Below are 22,735 nucleotides of genomic sequence, written 5' to 3' on the forward strand. Positions count from 1 at the left end.
CCAGCCGCTCCTCTCTGAGCTTAGCTGACCCCACAACTCGGCCCTGCAACTCTCAGGGCCTAGTGCGCCCTCAGTGGCGCCGGGGGCCCCACTTTACCGTGAGCCCCCCCCATGAGGCCTCCTCCAACCCCTACAGCCTCACCCAAACCTCCGGTATAATATGTAAGCCGAACATAAACTCAAGCCTCCTGGCTGTAACGCAAACATAAAGCCCCCTGGCTAAACCATAGTGCCCAATCCTCTCAGGGCTATCGTGAGCTGTACTTGCAAGTCAGGCTTCTTCCCATATCTTGGCTGAGGGAGCTCCTGCCTCTCCGGCTGCTGGCAGGAAAACTGCCAGCCTGGCCTCAGCCCTGGGCTTTATAAGGGTCAGGCACTGCCTCCTACAGGCAGCTGGCTCTCCTTAGTTGCCCTGGCAACCCACAGCTGTGCTCGTTACCCTGGCAACTCTCATCTGGGCTCGTTATGGCCTGCCAGGGCTCGCTCTCCCTGGCAGTTTCTCCTCTCTAGGCACGGGGCACCTTAGTGCTCCGTGACACTCTTATTGATTAGGACATCCCCAATACACGGTAATTCCCCTCTGCTCTTACTCCTGTGTCAGCTCAGAGCAGTTCATGTCGTTGTAAAATGAAAAACAATTCTTGTCACATTGTGGTTTCTTTGTTTGGGTCCCAGACAAGCTCATGCACCAATCGCAGCCCCAAGTGATAGAATTCAGACTTGCTTCCTCCATAATGTAGGACCTGATGCATCAGAGAGACCACAGCACCCACAGAGAGCACCCAAAGGTGCCTACAGTGGCCATATTTTCACGTCTCTTGTAGTTAAAACAAAGCCTTCCAGACATGCCATTTCCCCTCTTCCCTTCTTTCCTCCCTAGAACATCCAGTGCAGTTGTAAGACTACGTTGAATAGAAGCCAGGGTCTTTTAACCCAATAACTGCACAGGCAGCCTTGCAGATCTGAGCCATGGGCACGCAATACTTTGGAGGTCTAGAGAAGCCATCTGAACCAACAATGGCTGCTGTAGCAATGGCCAAACAGTAAGGTGGGAGGACAACAGGGGTGCAAACTATGTAGCCTGTGCAGGCCAATACACTGCACACCCCTGGGGCTCCTCGCACTGCTTCATACCACCCACAAGGTCCCTGGGTGCCATCCTCCCATGCCACTCTTTCAGGGGCTCTCTGCAAGTGGCCCTGCACCTCCCCTCATGCCACATGCTGTGCTTTGTTCCCCGTTCCCCAATCCTCCAAGGGGCTTTGTGTAGTGCCCCCCATCTTCCTGACCCCAGGGTTTCTTTGTAATGCCCCTTCCCCTCTCCACGGTTCCATCCCCCCTCTAATTCACAGTTTCCTCCTCACTAAAAAAGCCTCACATTTCCCTTCTCTTTTCCATCTCCCCCAACTCCACGTTCCTGCTTTCAGCCTCATGCACCCTCTAGAGAAATGGCTTCCCTCATACCCAACCACTTCTACTTCCACATTCTCTAGCAGGTCTCTGCTTCAGGCCCCAGCCCTACCCTCAGGTACCCCTACCCTGCCCAAACATCAAACTCTATTCTCCTTTATTTCCTCCTCCTCTGGACAGAAACCTCTCAATGGGAGATCTTCAATCACATCCAAAAGCTTGCAGAACACAATCATGTACTTCCTGTGGCAGGGTGGAAGTGCTCCATACCCTAGTCCAAATAGGATCTACCAAACAGCTTGTGCAGTAACAGTGCCACCTCTTTGTTTTGCATTTGATATGTATTTTTCTTTCTACCAATATAACTCAGTATCTTGTTTGCCTTCTTTACTCCTGCTGTGCACTGGGTTTATGGAGCCCATAATTTGCCCACAATTACACCCACACATTTTTCCTGATCGGTGTACAGACTGCCTGTTCCGTTCAGCACGGATTCCTTATCACAGTTCTTAGCTGGCAGGTGACTTATTAAAAATATCTTTGTTTTCTGATGGATTTACAGTGCTCTAGTCTGTTCACCCAAAAGAGTCAGGCATTTTACATGTGATCACACTGGTTCATCATCGTTTTTCCATTACTTCAAAGGCCAACATGGAGATCTACTTTGATTTACCTTAATTTGTAGTATTTAGATGAAAGTTACAAAAAACGACCTCTAGGCTATGACTCGCCTACTATATTTCCACTGTAAGATTTTCCCATTTTTTGTTCCTCTTTGCTTCTTGGTCTTCAGCTTTGCCCTATAAATCACCCTGTTTTTCCTCCTACTCCATGGCTCTGTATAAGTACCTTACTATTAATGTTTGATATACAACCTTAAGTTATTTCTTTAACATAAGCGCACAGCAATACAACCACTGATTTTCCCTTCTGTTTCATGCTGCCGTGTGTTCAGAGAATTCCATCAAGGTAGTTAAGCAAAGTTACCTCAATCCATGTTGATACCTTTGAACAGTTTGAAAGCCAGCAAGCCTAAAACTCATCACCCACTGATGAGCCATCATTGCCCCCAAAGTAACAGCATCTCCAAACAAACCATACTGCAAAAAGCACCCATGATTAATCACAATTATTCAACACAAAGCAAATCTAAATTAGGTGAAATTATTTGATATTCCATGGCATTCTGATAAATTAATTGCCAACACATTGTCTAGCTGAAAAAATGCACAGGAGGGGATTAGATGATATTCTGAAATTCTGACCTCATAAACACTGGCTAGTGCATTTCTTCTGTTCATTTGAAGTATATCCTTGTTTTCATGTTCAGGAATTTAAATGTATGAATGTGTCTAAATAATGGTACTCTATTTAAGATCTTCCCTTTTTATTTTAGGGATTTTGTAAAAGCTTTTATACAGTTTAAGAAGCCAATTGTGGTTGCTATCAACGGCCCTGCTCTTGGGTTGGGAGCTTCTATTTTACCACTATGTGATATCGTTTGGGCAAGTGAGAAGGCTTGGTTTCAGACACCATATGCAACAATCCGACTCACGCCTGCTGGCTGCTCCTCATACACATTCCCACAAATCCTGGGTGTTGCACTGGTAAGACTCTTTAGCATTGTTCAATACTATTTAATCTCATGCTGTTCTGTTGTGTTTTTATGAATCTTCCTCTAAACTGCCCTTAGCAATACTAAATACCAGTGTGTGTGTGGCACGCAGCAGATCAGGGATGGAACAGGCAGCATAGCAGCAGATGGGGCAGGAAGCAGAAAGCAGAGCAAGCAGGGAGCGTACAACAAGAAGCGCAGGAGCAGATTGGGCAGAAGAAAGGGATCAGGGTAGCACTCAGGGAGGCTGTAGGGCTAATTTGTTCCATAAAAGGTTGGCCTTCCACTGCTAAAAACCACGATGTAGTCAAAAGTCTGCATTCAAGAAGGGCCTAGGAGAGGTTGCAAGAGTGGCAGTTTCCAAAGTATGACACAGCAGGGACAAAGCATCTTGATAGAGCTCAGGAAGAAGGATACGAAACATCTTTCTGTGTCAAGCCAGGATCACACAATGGGTAGATGTTAAATAGGCCACATGCATCTCCCCAGCTGGTACGAATCCAAAAGATTTCCATTAAAGTCACTCAGTTTGTACCTATATAATAAAGAGCAGAATGTGACCCCAGCACACTGCATACCTGCTCACACAGTTTAGTGGCGTTCTCTTTCACCCTACTCTTACAAAATCACCATGGTACATTGACAGTGCATATCAGCATATTTCTATTTTAAATTTTCCCATCTAGAGTTCTCGGGATGAATAACATTTAGATATCACTGCCACAGGCCTCTTGTAAATATTTCTCAATAGGGAGACATGCAGGAAGAAAAAACAGTAGGCAGCAGGTATAAAGGAAGACAGATATAAGGAAACCACCACCTAAGATATCTCAAGTGGCTCTTGGGTTTTTCAGGCAAATGAAATGTTGTTCTGTGGGAGAAAGCTAACAGCACAGGAAGCCTGCAGCAGAGGACTCGTGTCGCAAGTATTTTGGCCAACAACCTTCAGTCAAGAAGTGATGCTGCGAGTAAAGGAAATGGCATCTTGCAGTGCTGTGGTAAGTGCTCTGACAGCTTTGAGACTGGATTACAACTCCCATTAAAGAATCAAAGGAAATCCTGTTCTGTAATAGGCAAAAGGTGTTTATCACTAAGGTCAGTGGGAACAGGCGAAGACAGCTAGTTATGAACAGGGAGCTGGAGCCATACCTCCCAGATAGGCTAACGAGGAAATCTGAGTGCCAATCACCAAACACCTCCTGGGGTCCTCCTTGTTCCAGGGGAAGGGACAGTCGTTTCACTTCTCATTGCCCTACAACAGAATGGATGGTCAGCCTCATCACTGAGCCTGGAGGACCCACGTGCAGTCCAGGGGGTACACAAGAGGCCTGTACTTCCATGTTGCCAGTACCACAGCCTTTGAAAGTGTGCAGGGGGCTGTAAGGAAAGGGTGCATGAGTCTGAAATGGTCTTAACTGCTCTGGGGGGTCTCTGCAGAACCACCGAGGGGACAGTGAATGGCCTCCTCCTGCTCATCTGCTCCACCACTGAGTTGCCCAAACCCTGCTTTCTTTTACCTCCTGTAGTTCCTGACCCTGCAAAGCCCCCCTCCCTGCAGTGCTACAAAGGGTGCGCTGGGGTCAGGATGAGAATGGCCTCTCATTCCATGGAGGGAAGGCAGATCCCTAAGTGGATCTCAGGAGCACAGGCTGGCCACAGGATATTACTACCTCCCTGTTTTGTCATTAGAGTATAATGACTGAGTGAATAAATACCACTTCACAGCCCCCTTCCTTGTACCAGGTATCTTTGTTCTTAAAAATGCGGCATGCAAAGCAGTAATGAATATTATGGCCACGGTAAAACAACACTAACAAAATAAAATCATTCGGAACCGCTTGTACTTAATGGTTTAGTTGCACTGCTTGTCTTTGGTACAATCGTAGCCTCCCCTGATTTCACTTAAAAGACCTGTTGTAAAAAACACAGTAGAGGCGCAGAAGGTTTTTAATTAAGTGAAGCGTAGATTGCATCTCATAAAAGACATTCAGAATGAAACCCACCAAGCATCAGCCTATGTGAGCAGAGTGATACAGGGTGTATTATATGAGCTGGAAAACACCCAAGGCCCCTCCTGCATTCTTCATTACTTCACTGACTGAGCATAGTACCAGTGACATCCTCTGCAGATGTCTGTTAGACTGAAGGCGGGTGTTAAGGTGTAGACTACCTGTGGGAGGCTCCCTGTGGGAAAGGTTACAAACATCAAAAGGATTCAAGTTAATCGTCTGGGTGCCTAGATGCAAAATAGGCTGAGGTCACAAACAAATTGAATAACATGGACCCCTTCCTCATTCACAAAAATACCCATGCAGTTTATAATAGTCACATTTTAAAGTGTCTCTTGAAAAGAAAGAAAAGACTCAGGTGTACTAAAGAGCTGCATAGAAAACATTGTTCTACAAATGCTTCTATTAAAGCCCATTCCTCCAAGGCACAGTGAAGCAAAGAACACTCGTTCCCATCCCAATTTTAGTTAAATAAGTTTTGTACATAAAATATGTAACGTGGAAATGTTTCATTTGGCTTAAACCAGTTTTTAATCAAGGGCTTTGAAACCATCCTGGAAAAATACACCCTGCCACCCTACTCGTGTAATTAAGAACTTGGAATGAGATCCTCTAATAAGAAAAAAAATCCTTATGTCAGCAGTTCTCAACCATTTCCCTGCTGTACCCACATGTTACAACAGAAAATGGTTTGTGGATTTAAACATGGAGATAAATAAATATATAAAGGTGTTTGGGGGGGACCTTCACCTCTTCATTTCTGTTCTGATTTCATATCTAACTTACGAAAAAGCACACATTAACAGAGGGTCATAATTTTTAAAAACAAACAATAATTTGAGATGCTCCAGTTTGGCAGAAGTCCAGTGTCCAGAAAATAGGTGCCCAATTTGAGGTGCCTCAAGGAGGACGGATTTGCAGAGAGTGCTTGTGCAAACTAGGCCTCTTGAAGGCATCTCGAGCTTCAGTAATGGAGCTACCTAAAGGCAATTGTTACTTTTTAAAAATCTTGGCCCTGGTATAAAAATACGAATGCCAGAGGTCTCAAAGATGCTGGGTACAAACAGTCCACCTTCCCATCCCAATTTACTGGAGTTATGGATGTTCAGTACTGGGCCCAATTTCTCTATATAATGCGGAGAGGATTATACTGGTTATAGAAAGCTGCAAGATTCAGTACTGTGAACATGCTGCTAATACTGTTCTTCACAGTACTTTTAGCCAACTAAAATAAAACACTGACTAATATTTTCACTGTAGGTATTAGAAGAGTCTAAATGCCTGGTGCGGAGCTTCCTGAAATCTGGACTCGAAGATGTGAATGAGAAAGAGTGTCAGATGTTAAAACAGCTGTGGAGTTCTTCCAAAGGACTGGATTCGTTATTCAGCTACTTGCAAGACAAAATCTATGAAGTCTGAGGTCCTGGTATAACTTCAGAGAGAAAATGCTTCAAGCGTAAAACAGAGCTGAAAAATTACCTGTGTATGAAAAGCAAAAGCAAGGCATCCTTGAGAGGAATTTGTGACAAGTGTATCTTAATACTTCTGGTTGTGTCGATTTCCTTGTGAGTTTAATTGAGAAGTTACACAGCTGCTTCTGGCTGGTTTGGTTTGGTTTGGTGTGACAAAGATGGAGGCAGACTTGCTCAGCGCACATAAACTCTACTGAGCGCTGCATCCTTCACATGCTCATCCAGTTAGGAGGGTACATTCCATGTGCGGAAAAGCACGATTCTGGCCCAGTAAGGCATACCATCTGTAATGATTATTTTTTTCTGTCCTTTTTAACTTATTCTTGCTATTGCAACACATATCTGTACTGACACTGAGGGCTCAGTCTAAACATTGGGTCAAAATAACATGTTAGAGACCCAAACGTGATACTTTAGAAATATTTTAATTATTTTTTTAAAGTTCTAACAATGTAATGAGGAAAACCTGATAATTTATATGTATAATATGTAAAGTTAGTTTTGCAAAAACTACTAGGAGTTTGTTCAGTTTTTTTCCTTCATTGGACTTATTTAACTTATTTATTTTGGGTTCGTATTCAACTGTTTGTTGAGCACATTGATATTATTTCCGTACTTCCCTTGACTGGATTAATGGTATCACATGAAAGTGCAAGCTGTCCAGTATATTTTTAGCAGCGAGCTGTGTAGACAATAAAGAACAGAAAGCAAACACACAAGATGTTGTGGGCACTAGACATGACGGCCATGTACGTTCCTGTTCGTGTGAAACTGTACAAAGATGTATGAAGTAGAATCATAGGTTGTTAGAGTTAAAAAAACAGAAAAGTCAGTGGAAGCTGAAATTGCAAGTCCCATACACGTCTCTCTTCACTTCCTGCCTTCTCGAGGAGCATTGAAGGGCTTGCCAGCAGAATGCTTTATTTACGTTTACTATTTTCCTGTTAGCTGGACTTTAGTAACAGGGTGTGTGGTGCCGTTAACATGGCATCATATTGTTCTTCAGGTTTAAACATCCTCTCTTGGTCTGAAGTGTAGAAACAAACCCTTATGAGCCTTAGACTAGTTGTCCGATTCCTCAGGTGTGGGAAATTATCACTGCTCCGGATGCCTCTGGGTGGGGGCCAGGAGTTCTTAAAAAGGTGCTAGGCCTTGAATGGAATAGAAGAGAGGTTTTGTTTTGCTTTTCCAGCGGTCCACATCTGGCCACCTTCCCACCCGGTTACAAGAACCTATGGCTGTCGAGAGAAGCAGTCCACAATAAGCGACAAAAAAACCAACAAAAGCAAGATATATTGCGTTTGTGATTCTGATTTTGTTTCAGTGACGTTGACTGACTCCCGAACACTGGATCTATCTAATTTCCTTGTTGCTAGTAGGCAGAGAGTGAGGAATTAACATAAGCGTGTTCTCTCAAGTGAACTGCCATATTCGTATGCCCAAATCTAAACCTCTTGAAGCAGAAACTTTGCACGTTTGTTCCTTTTGTGATTTGTGCACTTGCTCTCCGTTCCCAAACGCGCTGTATGGATTATGGCTTGGAACTCCATGACAAGGAAGTTGTTAGAAGTCCCCCGCTCTCCCCATAATCTTCAACAATGCAGAGTCTCAACAAAGCCTTTGTCAAATTGGCAAGATGTTGAGTACAGGAAATTGTAGGCTTCAGCAAACTTCATCCATAGTTTCCCTTTGCATAGTCAAATGGAAAGTACTTTTCACCCTTGAGTTATGTTTATGTTCCAAGGGCCCAGCTGTACCATTGATTTTAAGCACGGGTCCACACTGAAGTCAGAACACACCATTGAAGGTCCACTTAAAAAATGGACAGAATCTAATCCCTAATCCATATTTCTTTTAAATACTTTCAAAAGCAATAGTCGGCATGAATAAAGAGTGAATTTTGCCTTCCAAAATTTACTCCTAAGAGTAACTTTTTCAGTAAAATATCAAATGGATGATATAGCACTTGTTATGAGGTTAAAAGTTACTTACTCCTACAGGCCTCCAGCAAAGCCCCGAAACGGGTTTAAAATTAAATTTAGGCATATGGCCTGTGCTGGCACCCTACTACTTTAGTATGCATATGAATCCCTTACTTGAGTAACCCCACTGATTTCAGTGGGGCTACGCATGGGAGCCAAGTTACTTACATGCAGAAGTATTTGCACAATCAGGCTTGCAGTGATTTTAGAAGTCAGGAAAACCTAGTGGAAAAGTACCAGGATACCCCAACTTCCTTCCCCCCCCGCCCCCAACCTTTCTTCCATCCAGAGAGATACACCAAGTCCTGCATTCATAAAATATTAGGAAGTCAATTTCAATACTATGTTTTTTTTGTGCTGATATCTCTAGAAAAATTGTTCTCAGCAACATGAAGGTATGTTTTACCATATAAGATTTTAGAACAAAGAAGAATTTCAAGTCTCTTGACCTTTAAAATGCATCATATCAACTAAATTTTCAAATATCTGCATCTAAGCATTTTCTTTGACAAAACAATGGCTGAAATGTGTTTTCTATTATTATTTTTTCCATTAAAGCAAGTGCTAACAGTATTTAGTATTTTAATTATTCATATCTATACAGTCACAATCTACTTTCCATGGCATCTTTATTTTTTTCCTGTCAGAAAAAAAAAGATTAACAACAAACTTTAAAGGCTTCCTTTTTGAGGATTTAAGGCTCAGAATTGATTCTCTCTTGTGTTTCTGTCTTTATTTGGTATTCAGATACATAGATGTACTGTACATATTTGTCTGGGTACCTTTACTAATATCCACAGTATTTAAGACTATAAATGCAATTTGTTGTTAAGTATGTTATTTTATTCTTGTGTAAATTGTTTTGTACAATCTTTAAAAAAATCTAGAGTTTTGCATTTGTAGATATTAAAGGTTAGCAATTTATTTTGTGTCGTCTTGCATGTATATTTTTTGCTGTAGATAAGTGTTGCTTAGTTTACTACTTCAGTACATTTCTGTTTAAATGAATACGCTTACAAACTTTAATACAGTATATATTTTCAGAATATAAACTTTTATATTTCTGTGGTAGGTTAGGGTATGCGTTTTAGGCAATCTTTTTCACTACTATTAATTGTTCTTTTAATCTATGACATACTGGTTTTGTGCCAATAGTTTTTCATTAGAATAAAATGCTCTTTTAATGCTAGGGATATACAGGCAGGTTTGGTTGGATTTTTTTGTTTTGTCTTTTTACTTTTTCATTTTTGCCAGCCTTTACAGCTTAAAGTGTAATTTGTAAATGTATTGCATTTGTGAATAAGCCTTACCATTAGGTACAAGAGATCTTGTAAGCTACATACTTGCATATGTAGTAAAGGACTTCCCCAAGTAATTGCTGGAAGACAGTTAGCAAAATCAGAGTACAGGGCCTTAAGTTTTTCTTGTGAAAAGGAGAATACGGGTTGTTTCTTTTGAACAACATAGTTAGACTTGTCACTTTGGGCTTTGTTCTATAGAAACTGTGCATTTTGTGCTCCCAACCACAGTGGTTAATCTCAGGCTTTTCGTGGCTGGGTCTATAAAAGTCAAATCTGGCTAAAGCCAGCACTCTTTAGGAGACACTAAAGAAGTTTACATAAGAGACTTATAGACAATCTTAATCATAGTACATTTAAGTACTCAGTATCCTGGATGTGTTATCTGTGTCTACCCAATTAACCATATGTTTTAAGCCATATTAAATCTCTTTCCTGCTACTTTAAATACTACACTGAAAGTCATTCACTAACGTACCTACATGTTGACAGGATTTCAATTTCTAGTGAATAAAAATATTATGCCTTCCATAAAAACAAAAGGACCAAAGAACTACATTATTCTAACAGAGCATTAGTTATTTAGCAAGTGAACTAGTTTGACATTTATAGTGAAGATCAAATGGTCTTTCCCTGCTACAAATACTTCATTCTCTTTCCTTTTTAAGTGTAAGGGGAAAAAATGTATCCACTAAGCTACTGGAAAATGAGTGATGGTCAGCTACGATGGCATGTCTATTGGTAAGGCTTATTACCAAACCTCTGAGATGAAGCAAAGAACCAAAAAAATCCCAAAATTTGTCTATGTACATTTATTTGACTTCAGACTTGCACAAGAAATTGAACTTAGAACTCTTCAAATTAGGCCCTTAAGTTATTTTGTCCAAACGTCATGGAACTGTCTAAAACACTTTCTAATATTTGTAATGATGAATACATAATATACTATTATAAGGGTACAAGGCACCCCTTTATCACAGTGTTGTAAATATTTTCTGAAACTGGTACAGTACTGAGGGACTTGTATCTTCTGATATATCAAATATTGACTGTCTAGATCAAATTGTACACAATATATTTGTTGATGGTCCTGTAACTAGTGTATGGACACATTTCTGGGTGCCTTAGAAGTTGTATTTTTCATGTGTGTTAATATGCAGTATTTATACATTGTGAGAAGCTGCTTTGAATAAAAACATTGAAACTTCATTTCAATTTAGTGATTTTCAATTTTACAGGGATCATTATAAGCTTGTAAACAGCTGCTTTTCTGCATTATAAAGTAATATAGTCAAATATTTCATAGAGTATTTTAAAAAGAAGCTAGAAATACAAGTTTCTATTAAAAAAAAAACCCAAAACCATCAGAACTTAAACCTGAACTTCAATACATAAAACTGCAAAGGATGGTTATCAGTAGTACTATCAGGTATGTAACAGAGCTTGATGTCATTGATCCTGATTTCAGTTCAAATCTTTAAAAAAACACAACAAAGCAGCACTGTTTTCAAAAGGAAGTTTCTAGGATGACTTAAAGATGGGATCAGAGAAAGCGTGATTTTGTCTGCCTCGTGTCATTCCAGAGCCAAGGATCACTAGCAACAATTCAGTTCTCAGTACAGATATTAAAACTGGTTTGGTTTGCTAGTAGATGCCTAATTTTGGATGATAAATCCTCATGGAGAAGTCTGCTGGGCAACTGGCATCCATCACCGTGGAACTTCAGAGAGGACTACAATCCTCCATGGGTTCTCATGTGAACAGACAGGATGCCTCAACCTATCCATCACCTGGGACCAGCTCTCCAACCTACCTGTACAACCCTGAGGTACCTGTCTTTTAAAAAAGGAACAGTCCTCTTCTTTCTCATGATCAGCAAAGCAAATGGAAATGCCCTCTGTATGAGGCACATAAAGGAGGGAGTTTTCATAAGGACCCGTTACCACCTGGCTCCCTACAGCCCTGACGCTAGGAACATGTTACTTTAGAAGAATCAGAGTTTTCTTTTTTTTTTTTTCAATTAAATTTCTATGGTTATGGAAAAGATCTGACAAGTGTGTCCTAAGAGTTACCCAAAGGCTTAAAAATGAGAGGGCAAATAGAAATATAAACTATGGGGACCAACCTACCCCATGACATTTAAGACAACTACATGATTTTTGGAGGCCTGACCTGATTCTCAACAAAAGTTTGGCGGTACTGTTTTTTTACATTGATAACTTATTTTGCATAAATAAATGGAAGCACACACATTCATATAATGCTGTCACAAATTATTTATAACTAGGCTGCAGCAAATCCTTAAAGAAAAGATTGGAAATGCCAAAATTTCCTTTACTAGAAAGCTGAATCAGACAAACGGTGTGCTCATATTCTCTTGTACGAGCCCAAAGGTGCGTATATAAACCCACCATTCTAATACAGAAATTAAAGTTAAGTGAAAGAACTGTACAACACTTTTGTTCTAGTGCAACAGAAAGTACTTAGCTTTGAGGTTACACATATTGTTAGTAGGTAATGTGGTCAGCTAGTTAGAGCTGGGGATTTGGAGCCAGAACTCTTGCGATCTACTCCTGGCTCTGCATTAGACTTGCCACATGCCCTTCAACCAGTCACTTGCATCTTTATACCGCACCCCACCCATATGTTAAAAAAAGTGTTATGAGACTTAATCAATATGTTACACTCAGAGGCCTAACTGATGTGTTTGCAAGATTGCAACAAGTTAAAATGGAGAAGGAGGGAAAGTTAGCACAGAGCAGCCAATGTATGGCACCTATCCACCCACTCTTACCCAGCAGTAACTACTGCATGCAGCCCTCAGTGAAAGAAAGCTAAACTGCCCCAGTTCCACTCATTTTTACATCAGGTTAAGAGTGAGCAGATGGAGTTACTGAGAATCACCCGCTCCTCTTAATTTGAAACAAAGTGATTAGTTGCACATATGCATAGTATTTTTCCTCTGAAACCAAATATCATATTATATTAGTTCCTTCCTGGATTCGCACACACTTGTCACCTCATTTAATCATCACCAAGTTATAAAATTAGTTATTTTAAGTCAGAAAATGCTGTCTTTTTGTCAGAGGTTAACTTGTTATACTTTAAATGGAAAGGCAATTACCTCCACGTGGTTTGCAGCTAATGTGGTGTTGATGAGCATTAAAGTTAAGAAGACAGGGTGCATACATGCATACTAAGTCATTTTAAAATAAGGCAAATTCACTAAGTCGATTTAACTTAAGCCACATCAGAGCATACACACATACAGCTCCTTCACGTGGCAGCAGCCATCTTGTGAGCTAGGTCAACTTAACTAATGCAACTCAAGATAATACACCTCGGAGATGTATTAACTTGCACCACATTTAAAGTCAACTCTGCTCCATGTACGTGTGTATGCTCTGACCATTAAGTCGTCTTAAAAAAGTTAAGTCAGTTTAACTATCAGAAAGTTACACACCTGTGTACACACCCATATTGGTCAACTTGAAACCTATAAAGACATTCCTTCATCAATACTACAACAGCCATTTAGACTGTTAAATTTTTAATCTTGATTACTTCTAATCTACTTAGCACCATTGACACTCCTTGTTTCCATTCTGCATTTCTTATCTTGAGCAACAGGAATCAATGTTGGAGATGAGTGCCTGCAGTCCTGATTATCTCCCATGTCTTCACCAAATATATAACTGGAAAAAAAATCACTTTGGGAGGCTAAGGTGGTAGCATGCAAAGTGAATATTTAAATCACCTAGTCAAATCATTATTTAAACCTACAAGCTTATGCAATTTGTAGCTATTTTCCTAAAGAGAACTTGATTCTAATTGGTTGTTAACTAATAAAATCTGTTAGCTGCAAACTAAATATAGCTTTCACATTCAAGCTGGAATTTTTTTCAGATAAAAAGGAGCATATGCTGTATCCATACACATTTAATAAGCTATTATGCAGCTTAATACATTGGCTCTTGATTTTTACTTTATGTCAGAATATAGTGAATGATACATATAGTATATGATTTCCATATCATGATTACTTTTTACCATAATTTATATCATGCTGCATTTGGATGGAAATTGGGATTCAATCAATAAAAAACATTTTTAAATGCTGCTTTTTGTGGGTTTTGAGTTAAACAGCGTGATGGATCCATAAGGAAAAAAAGAGTTTATCTAAACATGGTTTCTATTTATAATTTGCAGATTTATTAAACAAAGGAAGTATTATCTGTAGGTAATGAACTGAATTGTTTGTTTCTGGTCACCATGTCCTTTGAGATTTTAGGACCAGTTTCCTCTCACATTTTGTTTCTATGCAAAGACTAAAGACGCTTTCCTACTTCTTCCACTGCCAGTTGGTTTGTCATCCCTAAATTAGGTGCCCATTCAACTGAACTAGTTAAGCTGAAATGGGCTACTGCTCTTCAAAACCAGTTTAATCACTTCAATGACCTCTGGTTCCAGGGGTTTAACCGTTGACTTTCACCAATTTCAAACAACACACATGGCTCGCATATCTTTAAATAGATTTCATTAGATAACAGTCAGCTCAGATTTATTTTTTTAAAGAAAGATTAAATTTAAATCCAATTTTAATTTAAAATACATACATATAAATGTACACACATACTCACATATATTTGAAACCTGGTGGTGTAGGTTAAAGCCCTAGCAAGGTACTAGGAACATCAAGCCAATGCCAGTGATGAATGTCTCTAGAGAAAAATAGATAAAAAAGCGCACACACCACTGTAGACACAGGGAAGAAAATATTTGCATGTTAATTTATGTATTTTAGAAAATAGAAAGCAAAGCATCCCTAGATGCCATATAATTATGACAAGTCCTTTCGTGAGATGGGAAAAATAGGAACTGAAAAAAAAAAAGAAGTCTTGGAGCAAACAAGGGGAGGACTTCATGAGAAAACTTGAAGGAGCACAAGGACCTCAAGGAAAAGTTTCTCATGCAGACTGGGTGTCCATCAAATTGAAGAGAGGCTCTATAACATGGAAGAAGAGGAAGTCAGCATAACAACAACAAAAAATGCATGAAGGTGAAATTCTGACCCCTATGGAAATCAATGGCAAACTCCCACTGACTTTGCTGGACCAGGATTTCAGCCTAGGGTCTTGGTACTGTTTAGTAGCATCTGGGAAGGTTGCTAAGTTCAACAGAGTGTGACCCAGCTCTGCATAAGACACAGACACCTTACTTATTCTGCGGATAAGTCAAAAGAGCCCAGCAATCATAGTCTGGAAGGATTTCAAGTTCTCTAAAAAGCCAGAGATAATCAGTTCTAGAATTCACACCATTTAGACTGCTATAGCTGGAACATTTGGCTTTAAAACGTTCAACTCTTCTTTCTTTTGGTTTTACAAACGTGCTTATTACAGTTGTATCATAACAACAGAATGCTTCAAAGCTTTGTAGGGTTCCAATTGTTATGTCCGTCTGATCCGACATGGTAATTTTCACCTTGAGCTGTCAAAGTATACTTTGCAAATAAAAATGTGATTTCTCATTTAAATAATGAGAAAGAAACGGTTTGTCATTTAGCAGGGAATAAATGAATTACTCAGCAAGGATAACAGGGCAATGACACAGGGACATAAAGGCGTGTATATTTGTAAAAGAAAATCCGCACTGACAAGGATAAGCACTGAGCGTACACTACAGTGATGAGTGTGTTAAGATATTTCAATGCATGCAAGAGCCTCGTTTTCCCTAAAAACGTTCTTGAGCTAGACCCAGAGTTTGAATTATTTTAGACTCCACGCACATTTTGTGCGGGAAAGCATTTGCGCAATGCCATTGCCTTGTTTCTGGGAAGTGCCCAGAGCAGAAGGAATAGACAAGAACTATCCTGCTGCCTGCCGTTCCGCCTGCCCTGCAAGACATTTCCATGGAATGACACGAAGTTCTGGCAAAGCAAACGCTCAGCAGTGGGAAGGCCTTATAGTGCAAAAAACCAGCAAGATGTAGGAGTGGCCAGCAAAAACACTACGTATAAGCATTCAAGAACCCCTCAGCGGAAATGGTCTAACTTCTAAGCTTTACTCTAAGTACCCCATCTCGGCTCGGGGGAAGCGGAACAACCATTAGCTGTTGTTGGTGGGGGGAACAGCACTTAGAGCCTGCTTGCACAGCTGGTAGGGGGACCCCAGATGAGTAGGGCCCAGATGAGTAGGGAGATGACTGCCTACACCCTGCACTGGGCCATGGGTCCCCTGACACAGGCTCCTCTGGTCCTGCATCACAGGCACCACTGCCTGGGCACCATCCCCCATCCCCTCTCCCACCCTAGTCCCTTCCAGGGGCACATACCAGGGTGCAGGGGAGTGTGGCACAAGGAAGAGCCATGCCTCAGTTTAAAATGCTGTGGTTGTCAAACTTTTCCTGTGTCTAATAAAGAAAACCTGTTGAACGTTGCCTGTCTCTCAGCCTGGTCCCTCCTCCCAATTAACACAAAACAGCACCAGGATAGGGAGGTAATGCACACAGTCCTGGACCAATGCTGGCTGCCCTGTAGGCACAGGCCCCCCAACCAGATCCCAGCCAGTCCCAAACAGCAAACCTTGGCAGCGGCAGGGTTTTGAGATGGATTGACAGAATCTGGAAGGGGGTTTGGAGGCAGGGGGAACACTGCAGGGCCTGAACTCACCAAACATGAAACCTGGGAGGGGAAGCACAAGGTAGGGGCTTTTGACCCCTACTTTCAGGGGTCCAGAGTCAAAACCAAGGCTTATCCATGTAGGAGCTGGACAGCTGCATTATCCTGGACCCAGTGTCTTCCAGAGAGCTGTGGACTGGGAGGCATCACTGCAGTGGGCGCCAAAGACTGGTGGCTCTCCCACACAGGACCCCTGGCCCTGAGGCCATGTCTTCCCCTTCAAAGGCCATGGACCCACAGCCCTCACCTACACCTGGGCCTTGTCAGGCAGCCATACCAAACTGGGGACTGCATTTTCCCACCATGGCTGCCCTGCTCCCCTGCAGCAGGACCCGGGTCAGGAGTGGGGCCATGGGGAGCAGATGAGCTTCCCTCTAGGCCTCCTGATATGGGGGGGGTGGATGAACCAGGGCTGCCATAAGCTGTCCCAGCAGCATGGTGGGCTGCACTCTCCTGCCCATTCAGAGCGCTCCTGTGCCCCTTCAGGACTGACCTGGACCTGCCTGGGGGGCTTACATCTATGGGGTGACCAGCAGTGGTCCAGGACTGTGTGCATTACCTCCCTATCCTTGTGCTGCAACTCTCAGATCTGCTGCGCCATGGGGTATCTCCTCCAGATCTTCTTCATCTTTGTCACGTCTCCAACCCAGCCTTTCTATATGATCTGTTTCCAGTATTCTGCACAGGCCACTGCTTCTGGTGTTGGCAGATCTTGTGAGGTTCCTTGTGGTACTACAGGGCACCTCAGGAAATGAGCCATAGTTTGCTTCTGCTGCCAAACACATTGATCAGTTGCATAGAGGCCCCATGATTTAATGAAGAAGTTGCAACTTCCAAGACTCACTCTCAATCTGTTCAGGCTCCGCCATGTATGGCATTTGTAGTTGAAGCCAGATGCTAACTCCTCACTGGGGATAATTCCTTGCCAGCTCCATTCAACAGCTTTGATGCCTAATTTCTCCCATTCTTTTTGCCAAAGGGTAGTTCTGGCTGATTCTGGTGATGTGGTCAATGGTGTGGTAGAGGACAAAAAGCTATTTCTTGATGAGAGATGACTATGCACTGGTTGATATCCATATAGCAGGTGGTAGTCGTCTGACTCTTGTACCTGCCAGTCAATGTCGTCTGGTACTTTCCTCCTGATGTAAGAGAGTGCTATACTGGATGGTGGGTATAGGCAGGGAACAGGGGTCAGTTTTAGGCAGCCTGTTATAATTCTGCATGTATCATTTAGGGCAGTTTCAATATGTTTAATGTGACTTGAGCATCCCCAGGTGGTGCAGCAGCATAGTCAGCCACAGAGAAACAAAATGCTATGGCAGTAGTGTGTAGGGATGGGTGTGCTCCTGATTTGGAATTTGTGAGCTTACGCAGAAGGTTGTTTTGTGTGTTGACCTTAGCTTCAGTATTTAATATGTGCTTTTTTTAACAAAGTGTACGGGCTAGTGTTACCCTTAAGCAGACCGCGTGTTTCTGATGTTCGAGACTCTGGTCATTCCAGGTGACATTCAGGTGATGTTCTGCGTTCCGATTCCTCAGATGGAAAGCACAAATTTGGGTTTTGCTAGGGTCGGTTTTGAGATAATTATTTACGTAATAATCTGACATCCTCCAAATAGTGGATGGCCATCTCGAGCCCCTGGGTCACAGACTCAGCAACCTGGGTAGAAGTGCCCACCAGCCTGTCCATTTCCATCATGCATGATCAGATTCGTATCCCCATCCAGTCTCACAGCCCCTAGCGACAGGAGTCCACGGTGGATGGTCTGCGCTCAGAGGCTACAACTGGAGTTTGTAACATCTCTTCATTTTGCCCATGACTTATATGCACAACTTTTGTTTGCTCAGCACGTATTCAGCCACTTGTCCTGGATTCACTGTGCTGTCTGCTGTGAGCTGGCCTTCTGTGCATAGCTGTAGAGCCTCCAGACAAGGAAGAGGGGTTCCTTAGCTTGCAGGAGTGGGGGAAGAGTGTGCTGCAGATGGGCCCACAGTTGCAGGAGGACTGGGGGTGGCCCTGAGGTGCTGGCTTAAGAATGGCATTTAAACGTTTGCTTTTTGGTAATTGGCTTATAGGTATATGTATATGCATTAGAATGGTTCAGAATGGGCAGCAAGGGTTATTTGACTTCTGGAAGCTTGGGTCTCACATACAGTTTCACACTGCCTTCAAAGCGGCCTTGTTGTGTTAGACAGCCCGTCTAACCGATATACACACAGTCTGAGAAACTGGGGGCATGTACCATACTGTTCCATAACATGAGATAAGGGTGGCACCAGCTAACAAGGGCCCAGAGAGAAGGGACCTGAGTCCCAGTTTTGGGGGAACAGACCAAATTAGAAGGCAGCTCAGAAAGACCAAATTAGTATACGTGCATGTGATGAGCTACGTGGATGTATGACAACCACACAGAGAGACCAATCACCAATAGCCATGGATGAAGGGTCATCAGGAGAGAAGGAGAATACAAAAGCAGAGACTTGAAAGTAACAAAGGGTCCTCTTCCTGGGTTGTCCTCCTCCTGAGAGAGTCCCCGTCCCCTAGAAGGGATCCCCAAGGCCACCATGGACAAAAAGCACACCACCACCCCATCTCATCCATCCCACTGCGGGGTGGGAAGGAGGAAAAGGGGGGCAGCCTCAGCATCCTACCTCTAGACTGCTACCATCTGACACCTAAGACAGAGCCTCAGACTGAAGACTGAGTCCTGGCCAGATGTCCTTTGACTGATGACAGCCCTAGGATTTGGCAGATATACAGAACTGCTTGATTGTTCGTATTGTTTCTTTTCTGTTATCACTGAGTATCAATACATTCACCTATTATTGAATGGAAATGTCATGGTCGGTCTGAGGGTTTTTTGCCAAGGGGGGAATTTTTTCTTGTTCTTGCAGTGTCTGAGAGACATAGCTGGATGATATCTCCCATCCCTGCACTGGGGTACTCTCTGAAAGAAACTGTTGTGTACCCTTTTGGCTGCCGACCTCAATAAACAGTATTGACAACTTTCTGCACGTGCCTTTGTGGGAGAGGGAAACTTTATACGTAAATGCTCAGGGTATCTGTACTTAGGCTTGAGTTTCCCATGGGGCGCAGCATGGCCCTGACAGAAATAACAAGGACATGTCAAGTATGCCAATTTATGATCCCACTGAAGGGGACATGCTCTCAAGCACTTAAGAGTTTGTGGGGGTGGGGCTGGCACCTTGGCTGGACTCCAGGCAGGGAGGGGGAAAGTGAGCAATTCACCCTCCCCCTATACCCCACCATTCCCATTCTGCCCCCACAACCCCAGCCCTTGGTGGGCGTCTCAGTCTTAATGATCCAAGAAGGTTATGACTACAGAGGGGGACCTGTGGTGGCCTTGGCTCCCCCTACTGCCCCTTCCTTCCCCCTCCCAGGGGCTCCACATTTCCCCAGGGCCTGAATCCCCATCACAACTGCATGGAACTGGGGAGAACCTTACGATCACAAACTGCATGGCATCTGCCCACATGGCCCAACTCATCAGAAGTGTCAGGAGGAGTGGGCACGGGCCCTGCGGGTCATACCAGTGCAGCAGCCACTCTGCCGGTACTGGGATGCATTCCGTGCCTCCAGGAAGGGTGCAGAGATGTCCAAGGGCTTGGCACACAGGAGCCACAGCCCCTGTGTGGGGAACAGGGTCATGGGGCCTCCCTCCTCAACAACACCCCTGGTCTTTCCAGTGTGGGGGGTGGCGTCTGCCCTGTTCTTGCAAAGAATAGGGCATAGGTTCTCATAGAACAACATGGTCTGCCCCTGGCTTCCAAACTACTGTCTAGTGTTAAGCACATAGCAATAATGCCTCCTCATCAACATGGTCTTGGTGAGGCACTGCTCCCACTCTTTGTTGGAACCCCTCACCTGCATCTGCTCAGCAATGCACTTAAAGACACCTCCGATTCAATGCCCTCTCTGGAGCTGGTGCTGGATTTGCACAATAAGTTCTTTTATTTCCTGAAATGCCACTTACTGCCCCATGTTTGAGTGTTAGGGGCAGACCCGATGGGTTTGTCCATAGTACTTCTCATTGGGGTCTCAGCATCCATGGGTGGGCGATGGTCTGGCTGCAAAGAGATAGATGGAAAGCTGGACTATTGAATGCATGGATGGAAGCAGCAGTGGAAGCACAAGGGTGCAGTTCTCAGTGCGATTCTCACTCTCAGTTCAGAGGTCTGGGGCGCCTCCTCCTGCATCACCTGGCCTCTACTGCTCGTGTCACCTCCAGAATCTTAATTGTCCAGAGGCTTTCAGCTGACACCCCATAATTCTGGCAACACCACACACCCTGTGTCGGCTGTAAGATGCTGAGGCCCAAGTGGTGCCTTAGGTGTCTCAGTTTACCCTGGCTTAGAGGTTCAGTGCACCACCCCCCCAACACGTCCTCCCACACACACACCCCCCCCCCCAAGCTAGTTAATCTACTAGCTGTCTGATTAGTGATCAAGAAGGGGAGCCCACCTGCACTGAATGAGAATGAGACATGGCAGGAGCCTTTCCTCCAAAAGGAAGAAGGATGGCAAAGATTTAGGACCCAGCTCAGCCACCCTTACAACATGGAGGACTCCAGTGTAATGGAACATTATGAATCTCAACCCCAAATGGTACTTGCCAAATTTTATTAAATTCTTACCCCCCCCTAATTAGCAGTGTATAAAGTCCCCATTTTGAGGCAATTTCAAGGTAAATATAGATGTCACAAGTGAGAAGGCACAAGGCACCACATTGTCAAGTAGTTGTTTTGTGTTATTCTGAACTTATTTCAATATTTAAAAAAGAACACACATCTAGATATGTAGTTTATAGAAACCCGAGCAAGGAAGAAAGTTGGGATGACTTGTGGTAGCAGATGCAGTTTGGAAAGGCATGCAATTTTAAAAGGAAGAAGATTGCAGAGGAGGTCTGAGACAGAGATAAGAAGAAATCATTTCTCATTACTTTCCACTATCCAGAGCTGTAACCCTTTGAGAGGAGACATAAGCAAAACGATTCTAGTGCTGGAACCCAAACCATACACCAGGTTCAGATCCAAGACTAATGCAATCACTCCCCCATGCACCTGAATTGAAAGTTCATATTTAAAGCTTTATCCCTTCTGTAAGTTAAAGTGATTTTTGAATGAATTAGAGAAGTCCAGAGACTTTTTGGTTCCGAGTCTCAGTCAAACACAAACTTGGTTTGAAGAAGACACGGTTTGCATCAGGACATTACAAAATGCTTCTGAGTACAAGCAGTCGCTTATTGCATCAAATGCCTCTGAAATCACTTTGGAGAATGCAGGATGGCGAGAATAGATATTATGGATTGTAGGAATTAAAAACACAAAATGAAGCTTACTTTTTGGTTATTTCCCACCCCTGCCCCCCACAAAAGCTTCCAGATGGAGTAATAGAATGGAGTGCTATTAAAATATTACAGGGAGGATTTTGCTTCCTAGTTTATACCCAAATGCATAATTAGCCTTTTTTAGATACCTGTAAAAAAGCTCAGCAGCTTTACCCAATAAGCCTTAGTGGACTTCATTTCACTCCTGAATACGCAATCTTCTCTCTCCCTTCCCCAAACTGTACAATTTTTGCATACTTGTAGCTGCTCTTAATGATTACCCAACTCAGGCAATTTTTCTAATGTATTGAAAGAAGACAAAATGAGGGCAGGCTAGAGATGTACCTTACAGAGTAAACAAAGACCTAACCCTGCTCCATTTGAAAATCGAAGGAAAGTTACCCCAATTTCAGATTTAAGTGAGACAACATTTCTAAAACTCGCGTGCGACTGAATGGCTGTGAGATAAACTCAACTCCACCCCCCACCCAAAGTTCACTGCATTATCCATTAGACCACTTCAGAAAACACCCACTTGGAAGTGTAATTGCCTTGAGTGCAAACATCCAATGCTTTTGAAAACCTTGGAACAGTTTCTTGGTAAACAGTGTACTGTCCTGGGCTACGGGATCATGTCAACACTGCGTGTCCTGCAAATACACAATGCCTCCGACTGGCTGGTAATGTTAGGGCTCCAGGCAATTAAAAAAGAACTGATGGAATACTGACAGTCCCTGGTGATCCTAAATCATCCTTTCTAGGGCATGAGCCAGCAAATGGGACAACCCGACTGCCTCCACTCACCAGGGCATCAGGAGAGTGATGCTTTTTGCTGATGGCTTGCAAAGTTCTGTGCAGATTTCAGGAAATCTACTCGGTGCAGAAGTCGGGGGGTGGTGAAATCAAATCACTGCTTATTTTGGAAT

The 22,735-nt window shown here is 42.9% G+C and overlaps 1 protein-coding gene across 1 annotated transcript in view; it reads left to right on the forward strand.

Moving 5' to 3' along the window:
- Window positions 1–10,984, forward strand: part of CDYL2 (chromodomain Y like 2) — a gene marked incomplete at its 5' end in the record, with an annotated part of 21,697 nt that extends 10,713 nt beyond the window's left edge. Inside the window, 3 exons of the mRNA XM_006027434.2 lie at window positions 2,807–3,017; window positions 3,880–4,023; window positions 6,295–10,984. Coding sequence (XP_006027496.1) covers window positions 2,807–3,017; window positions 3,880–4,023; window positions 6,295–6,453 — 514 coding nt within the window. The remainder of the gene's footprint in view (window positions 1–2,806; window positions 3,018–3,879; window positions 4,024–6,294) is intronic.
- Between the last annotated feature and the right edge of the window lie 11,751 nt (window positions 10,985–22,735).

Source organism: Alligator sinensis, unplaced genomic scaffold (genome assembly GCF_000455745.1).
Source record: "Alligator sinensis unplaced genomic scaffold, ASM45574v1 scaffold119_2, whole genome shotgun sequence".
NCBI classification, from domain to species: domain Eukaryota; kingdom Metazoa; phylum Chordata; order Crocodylia; family Alligatoridae; genus Alligator; species Alligator sinensis.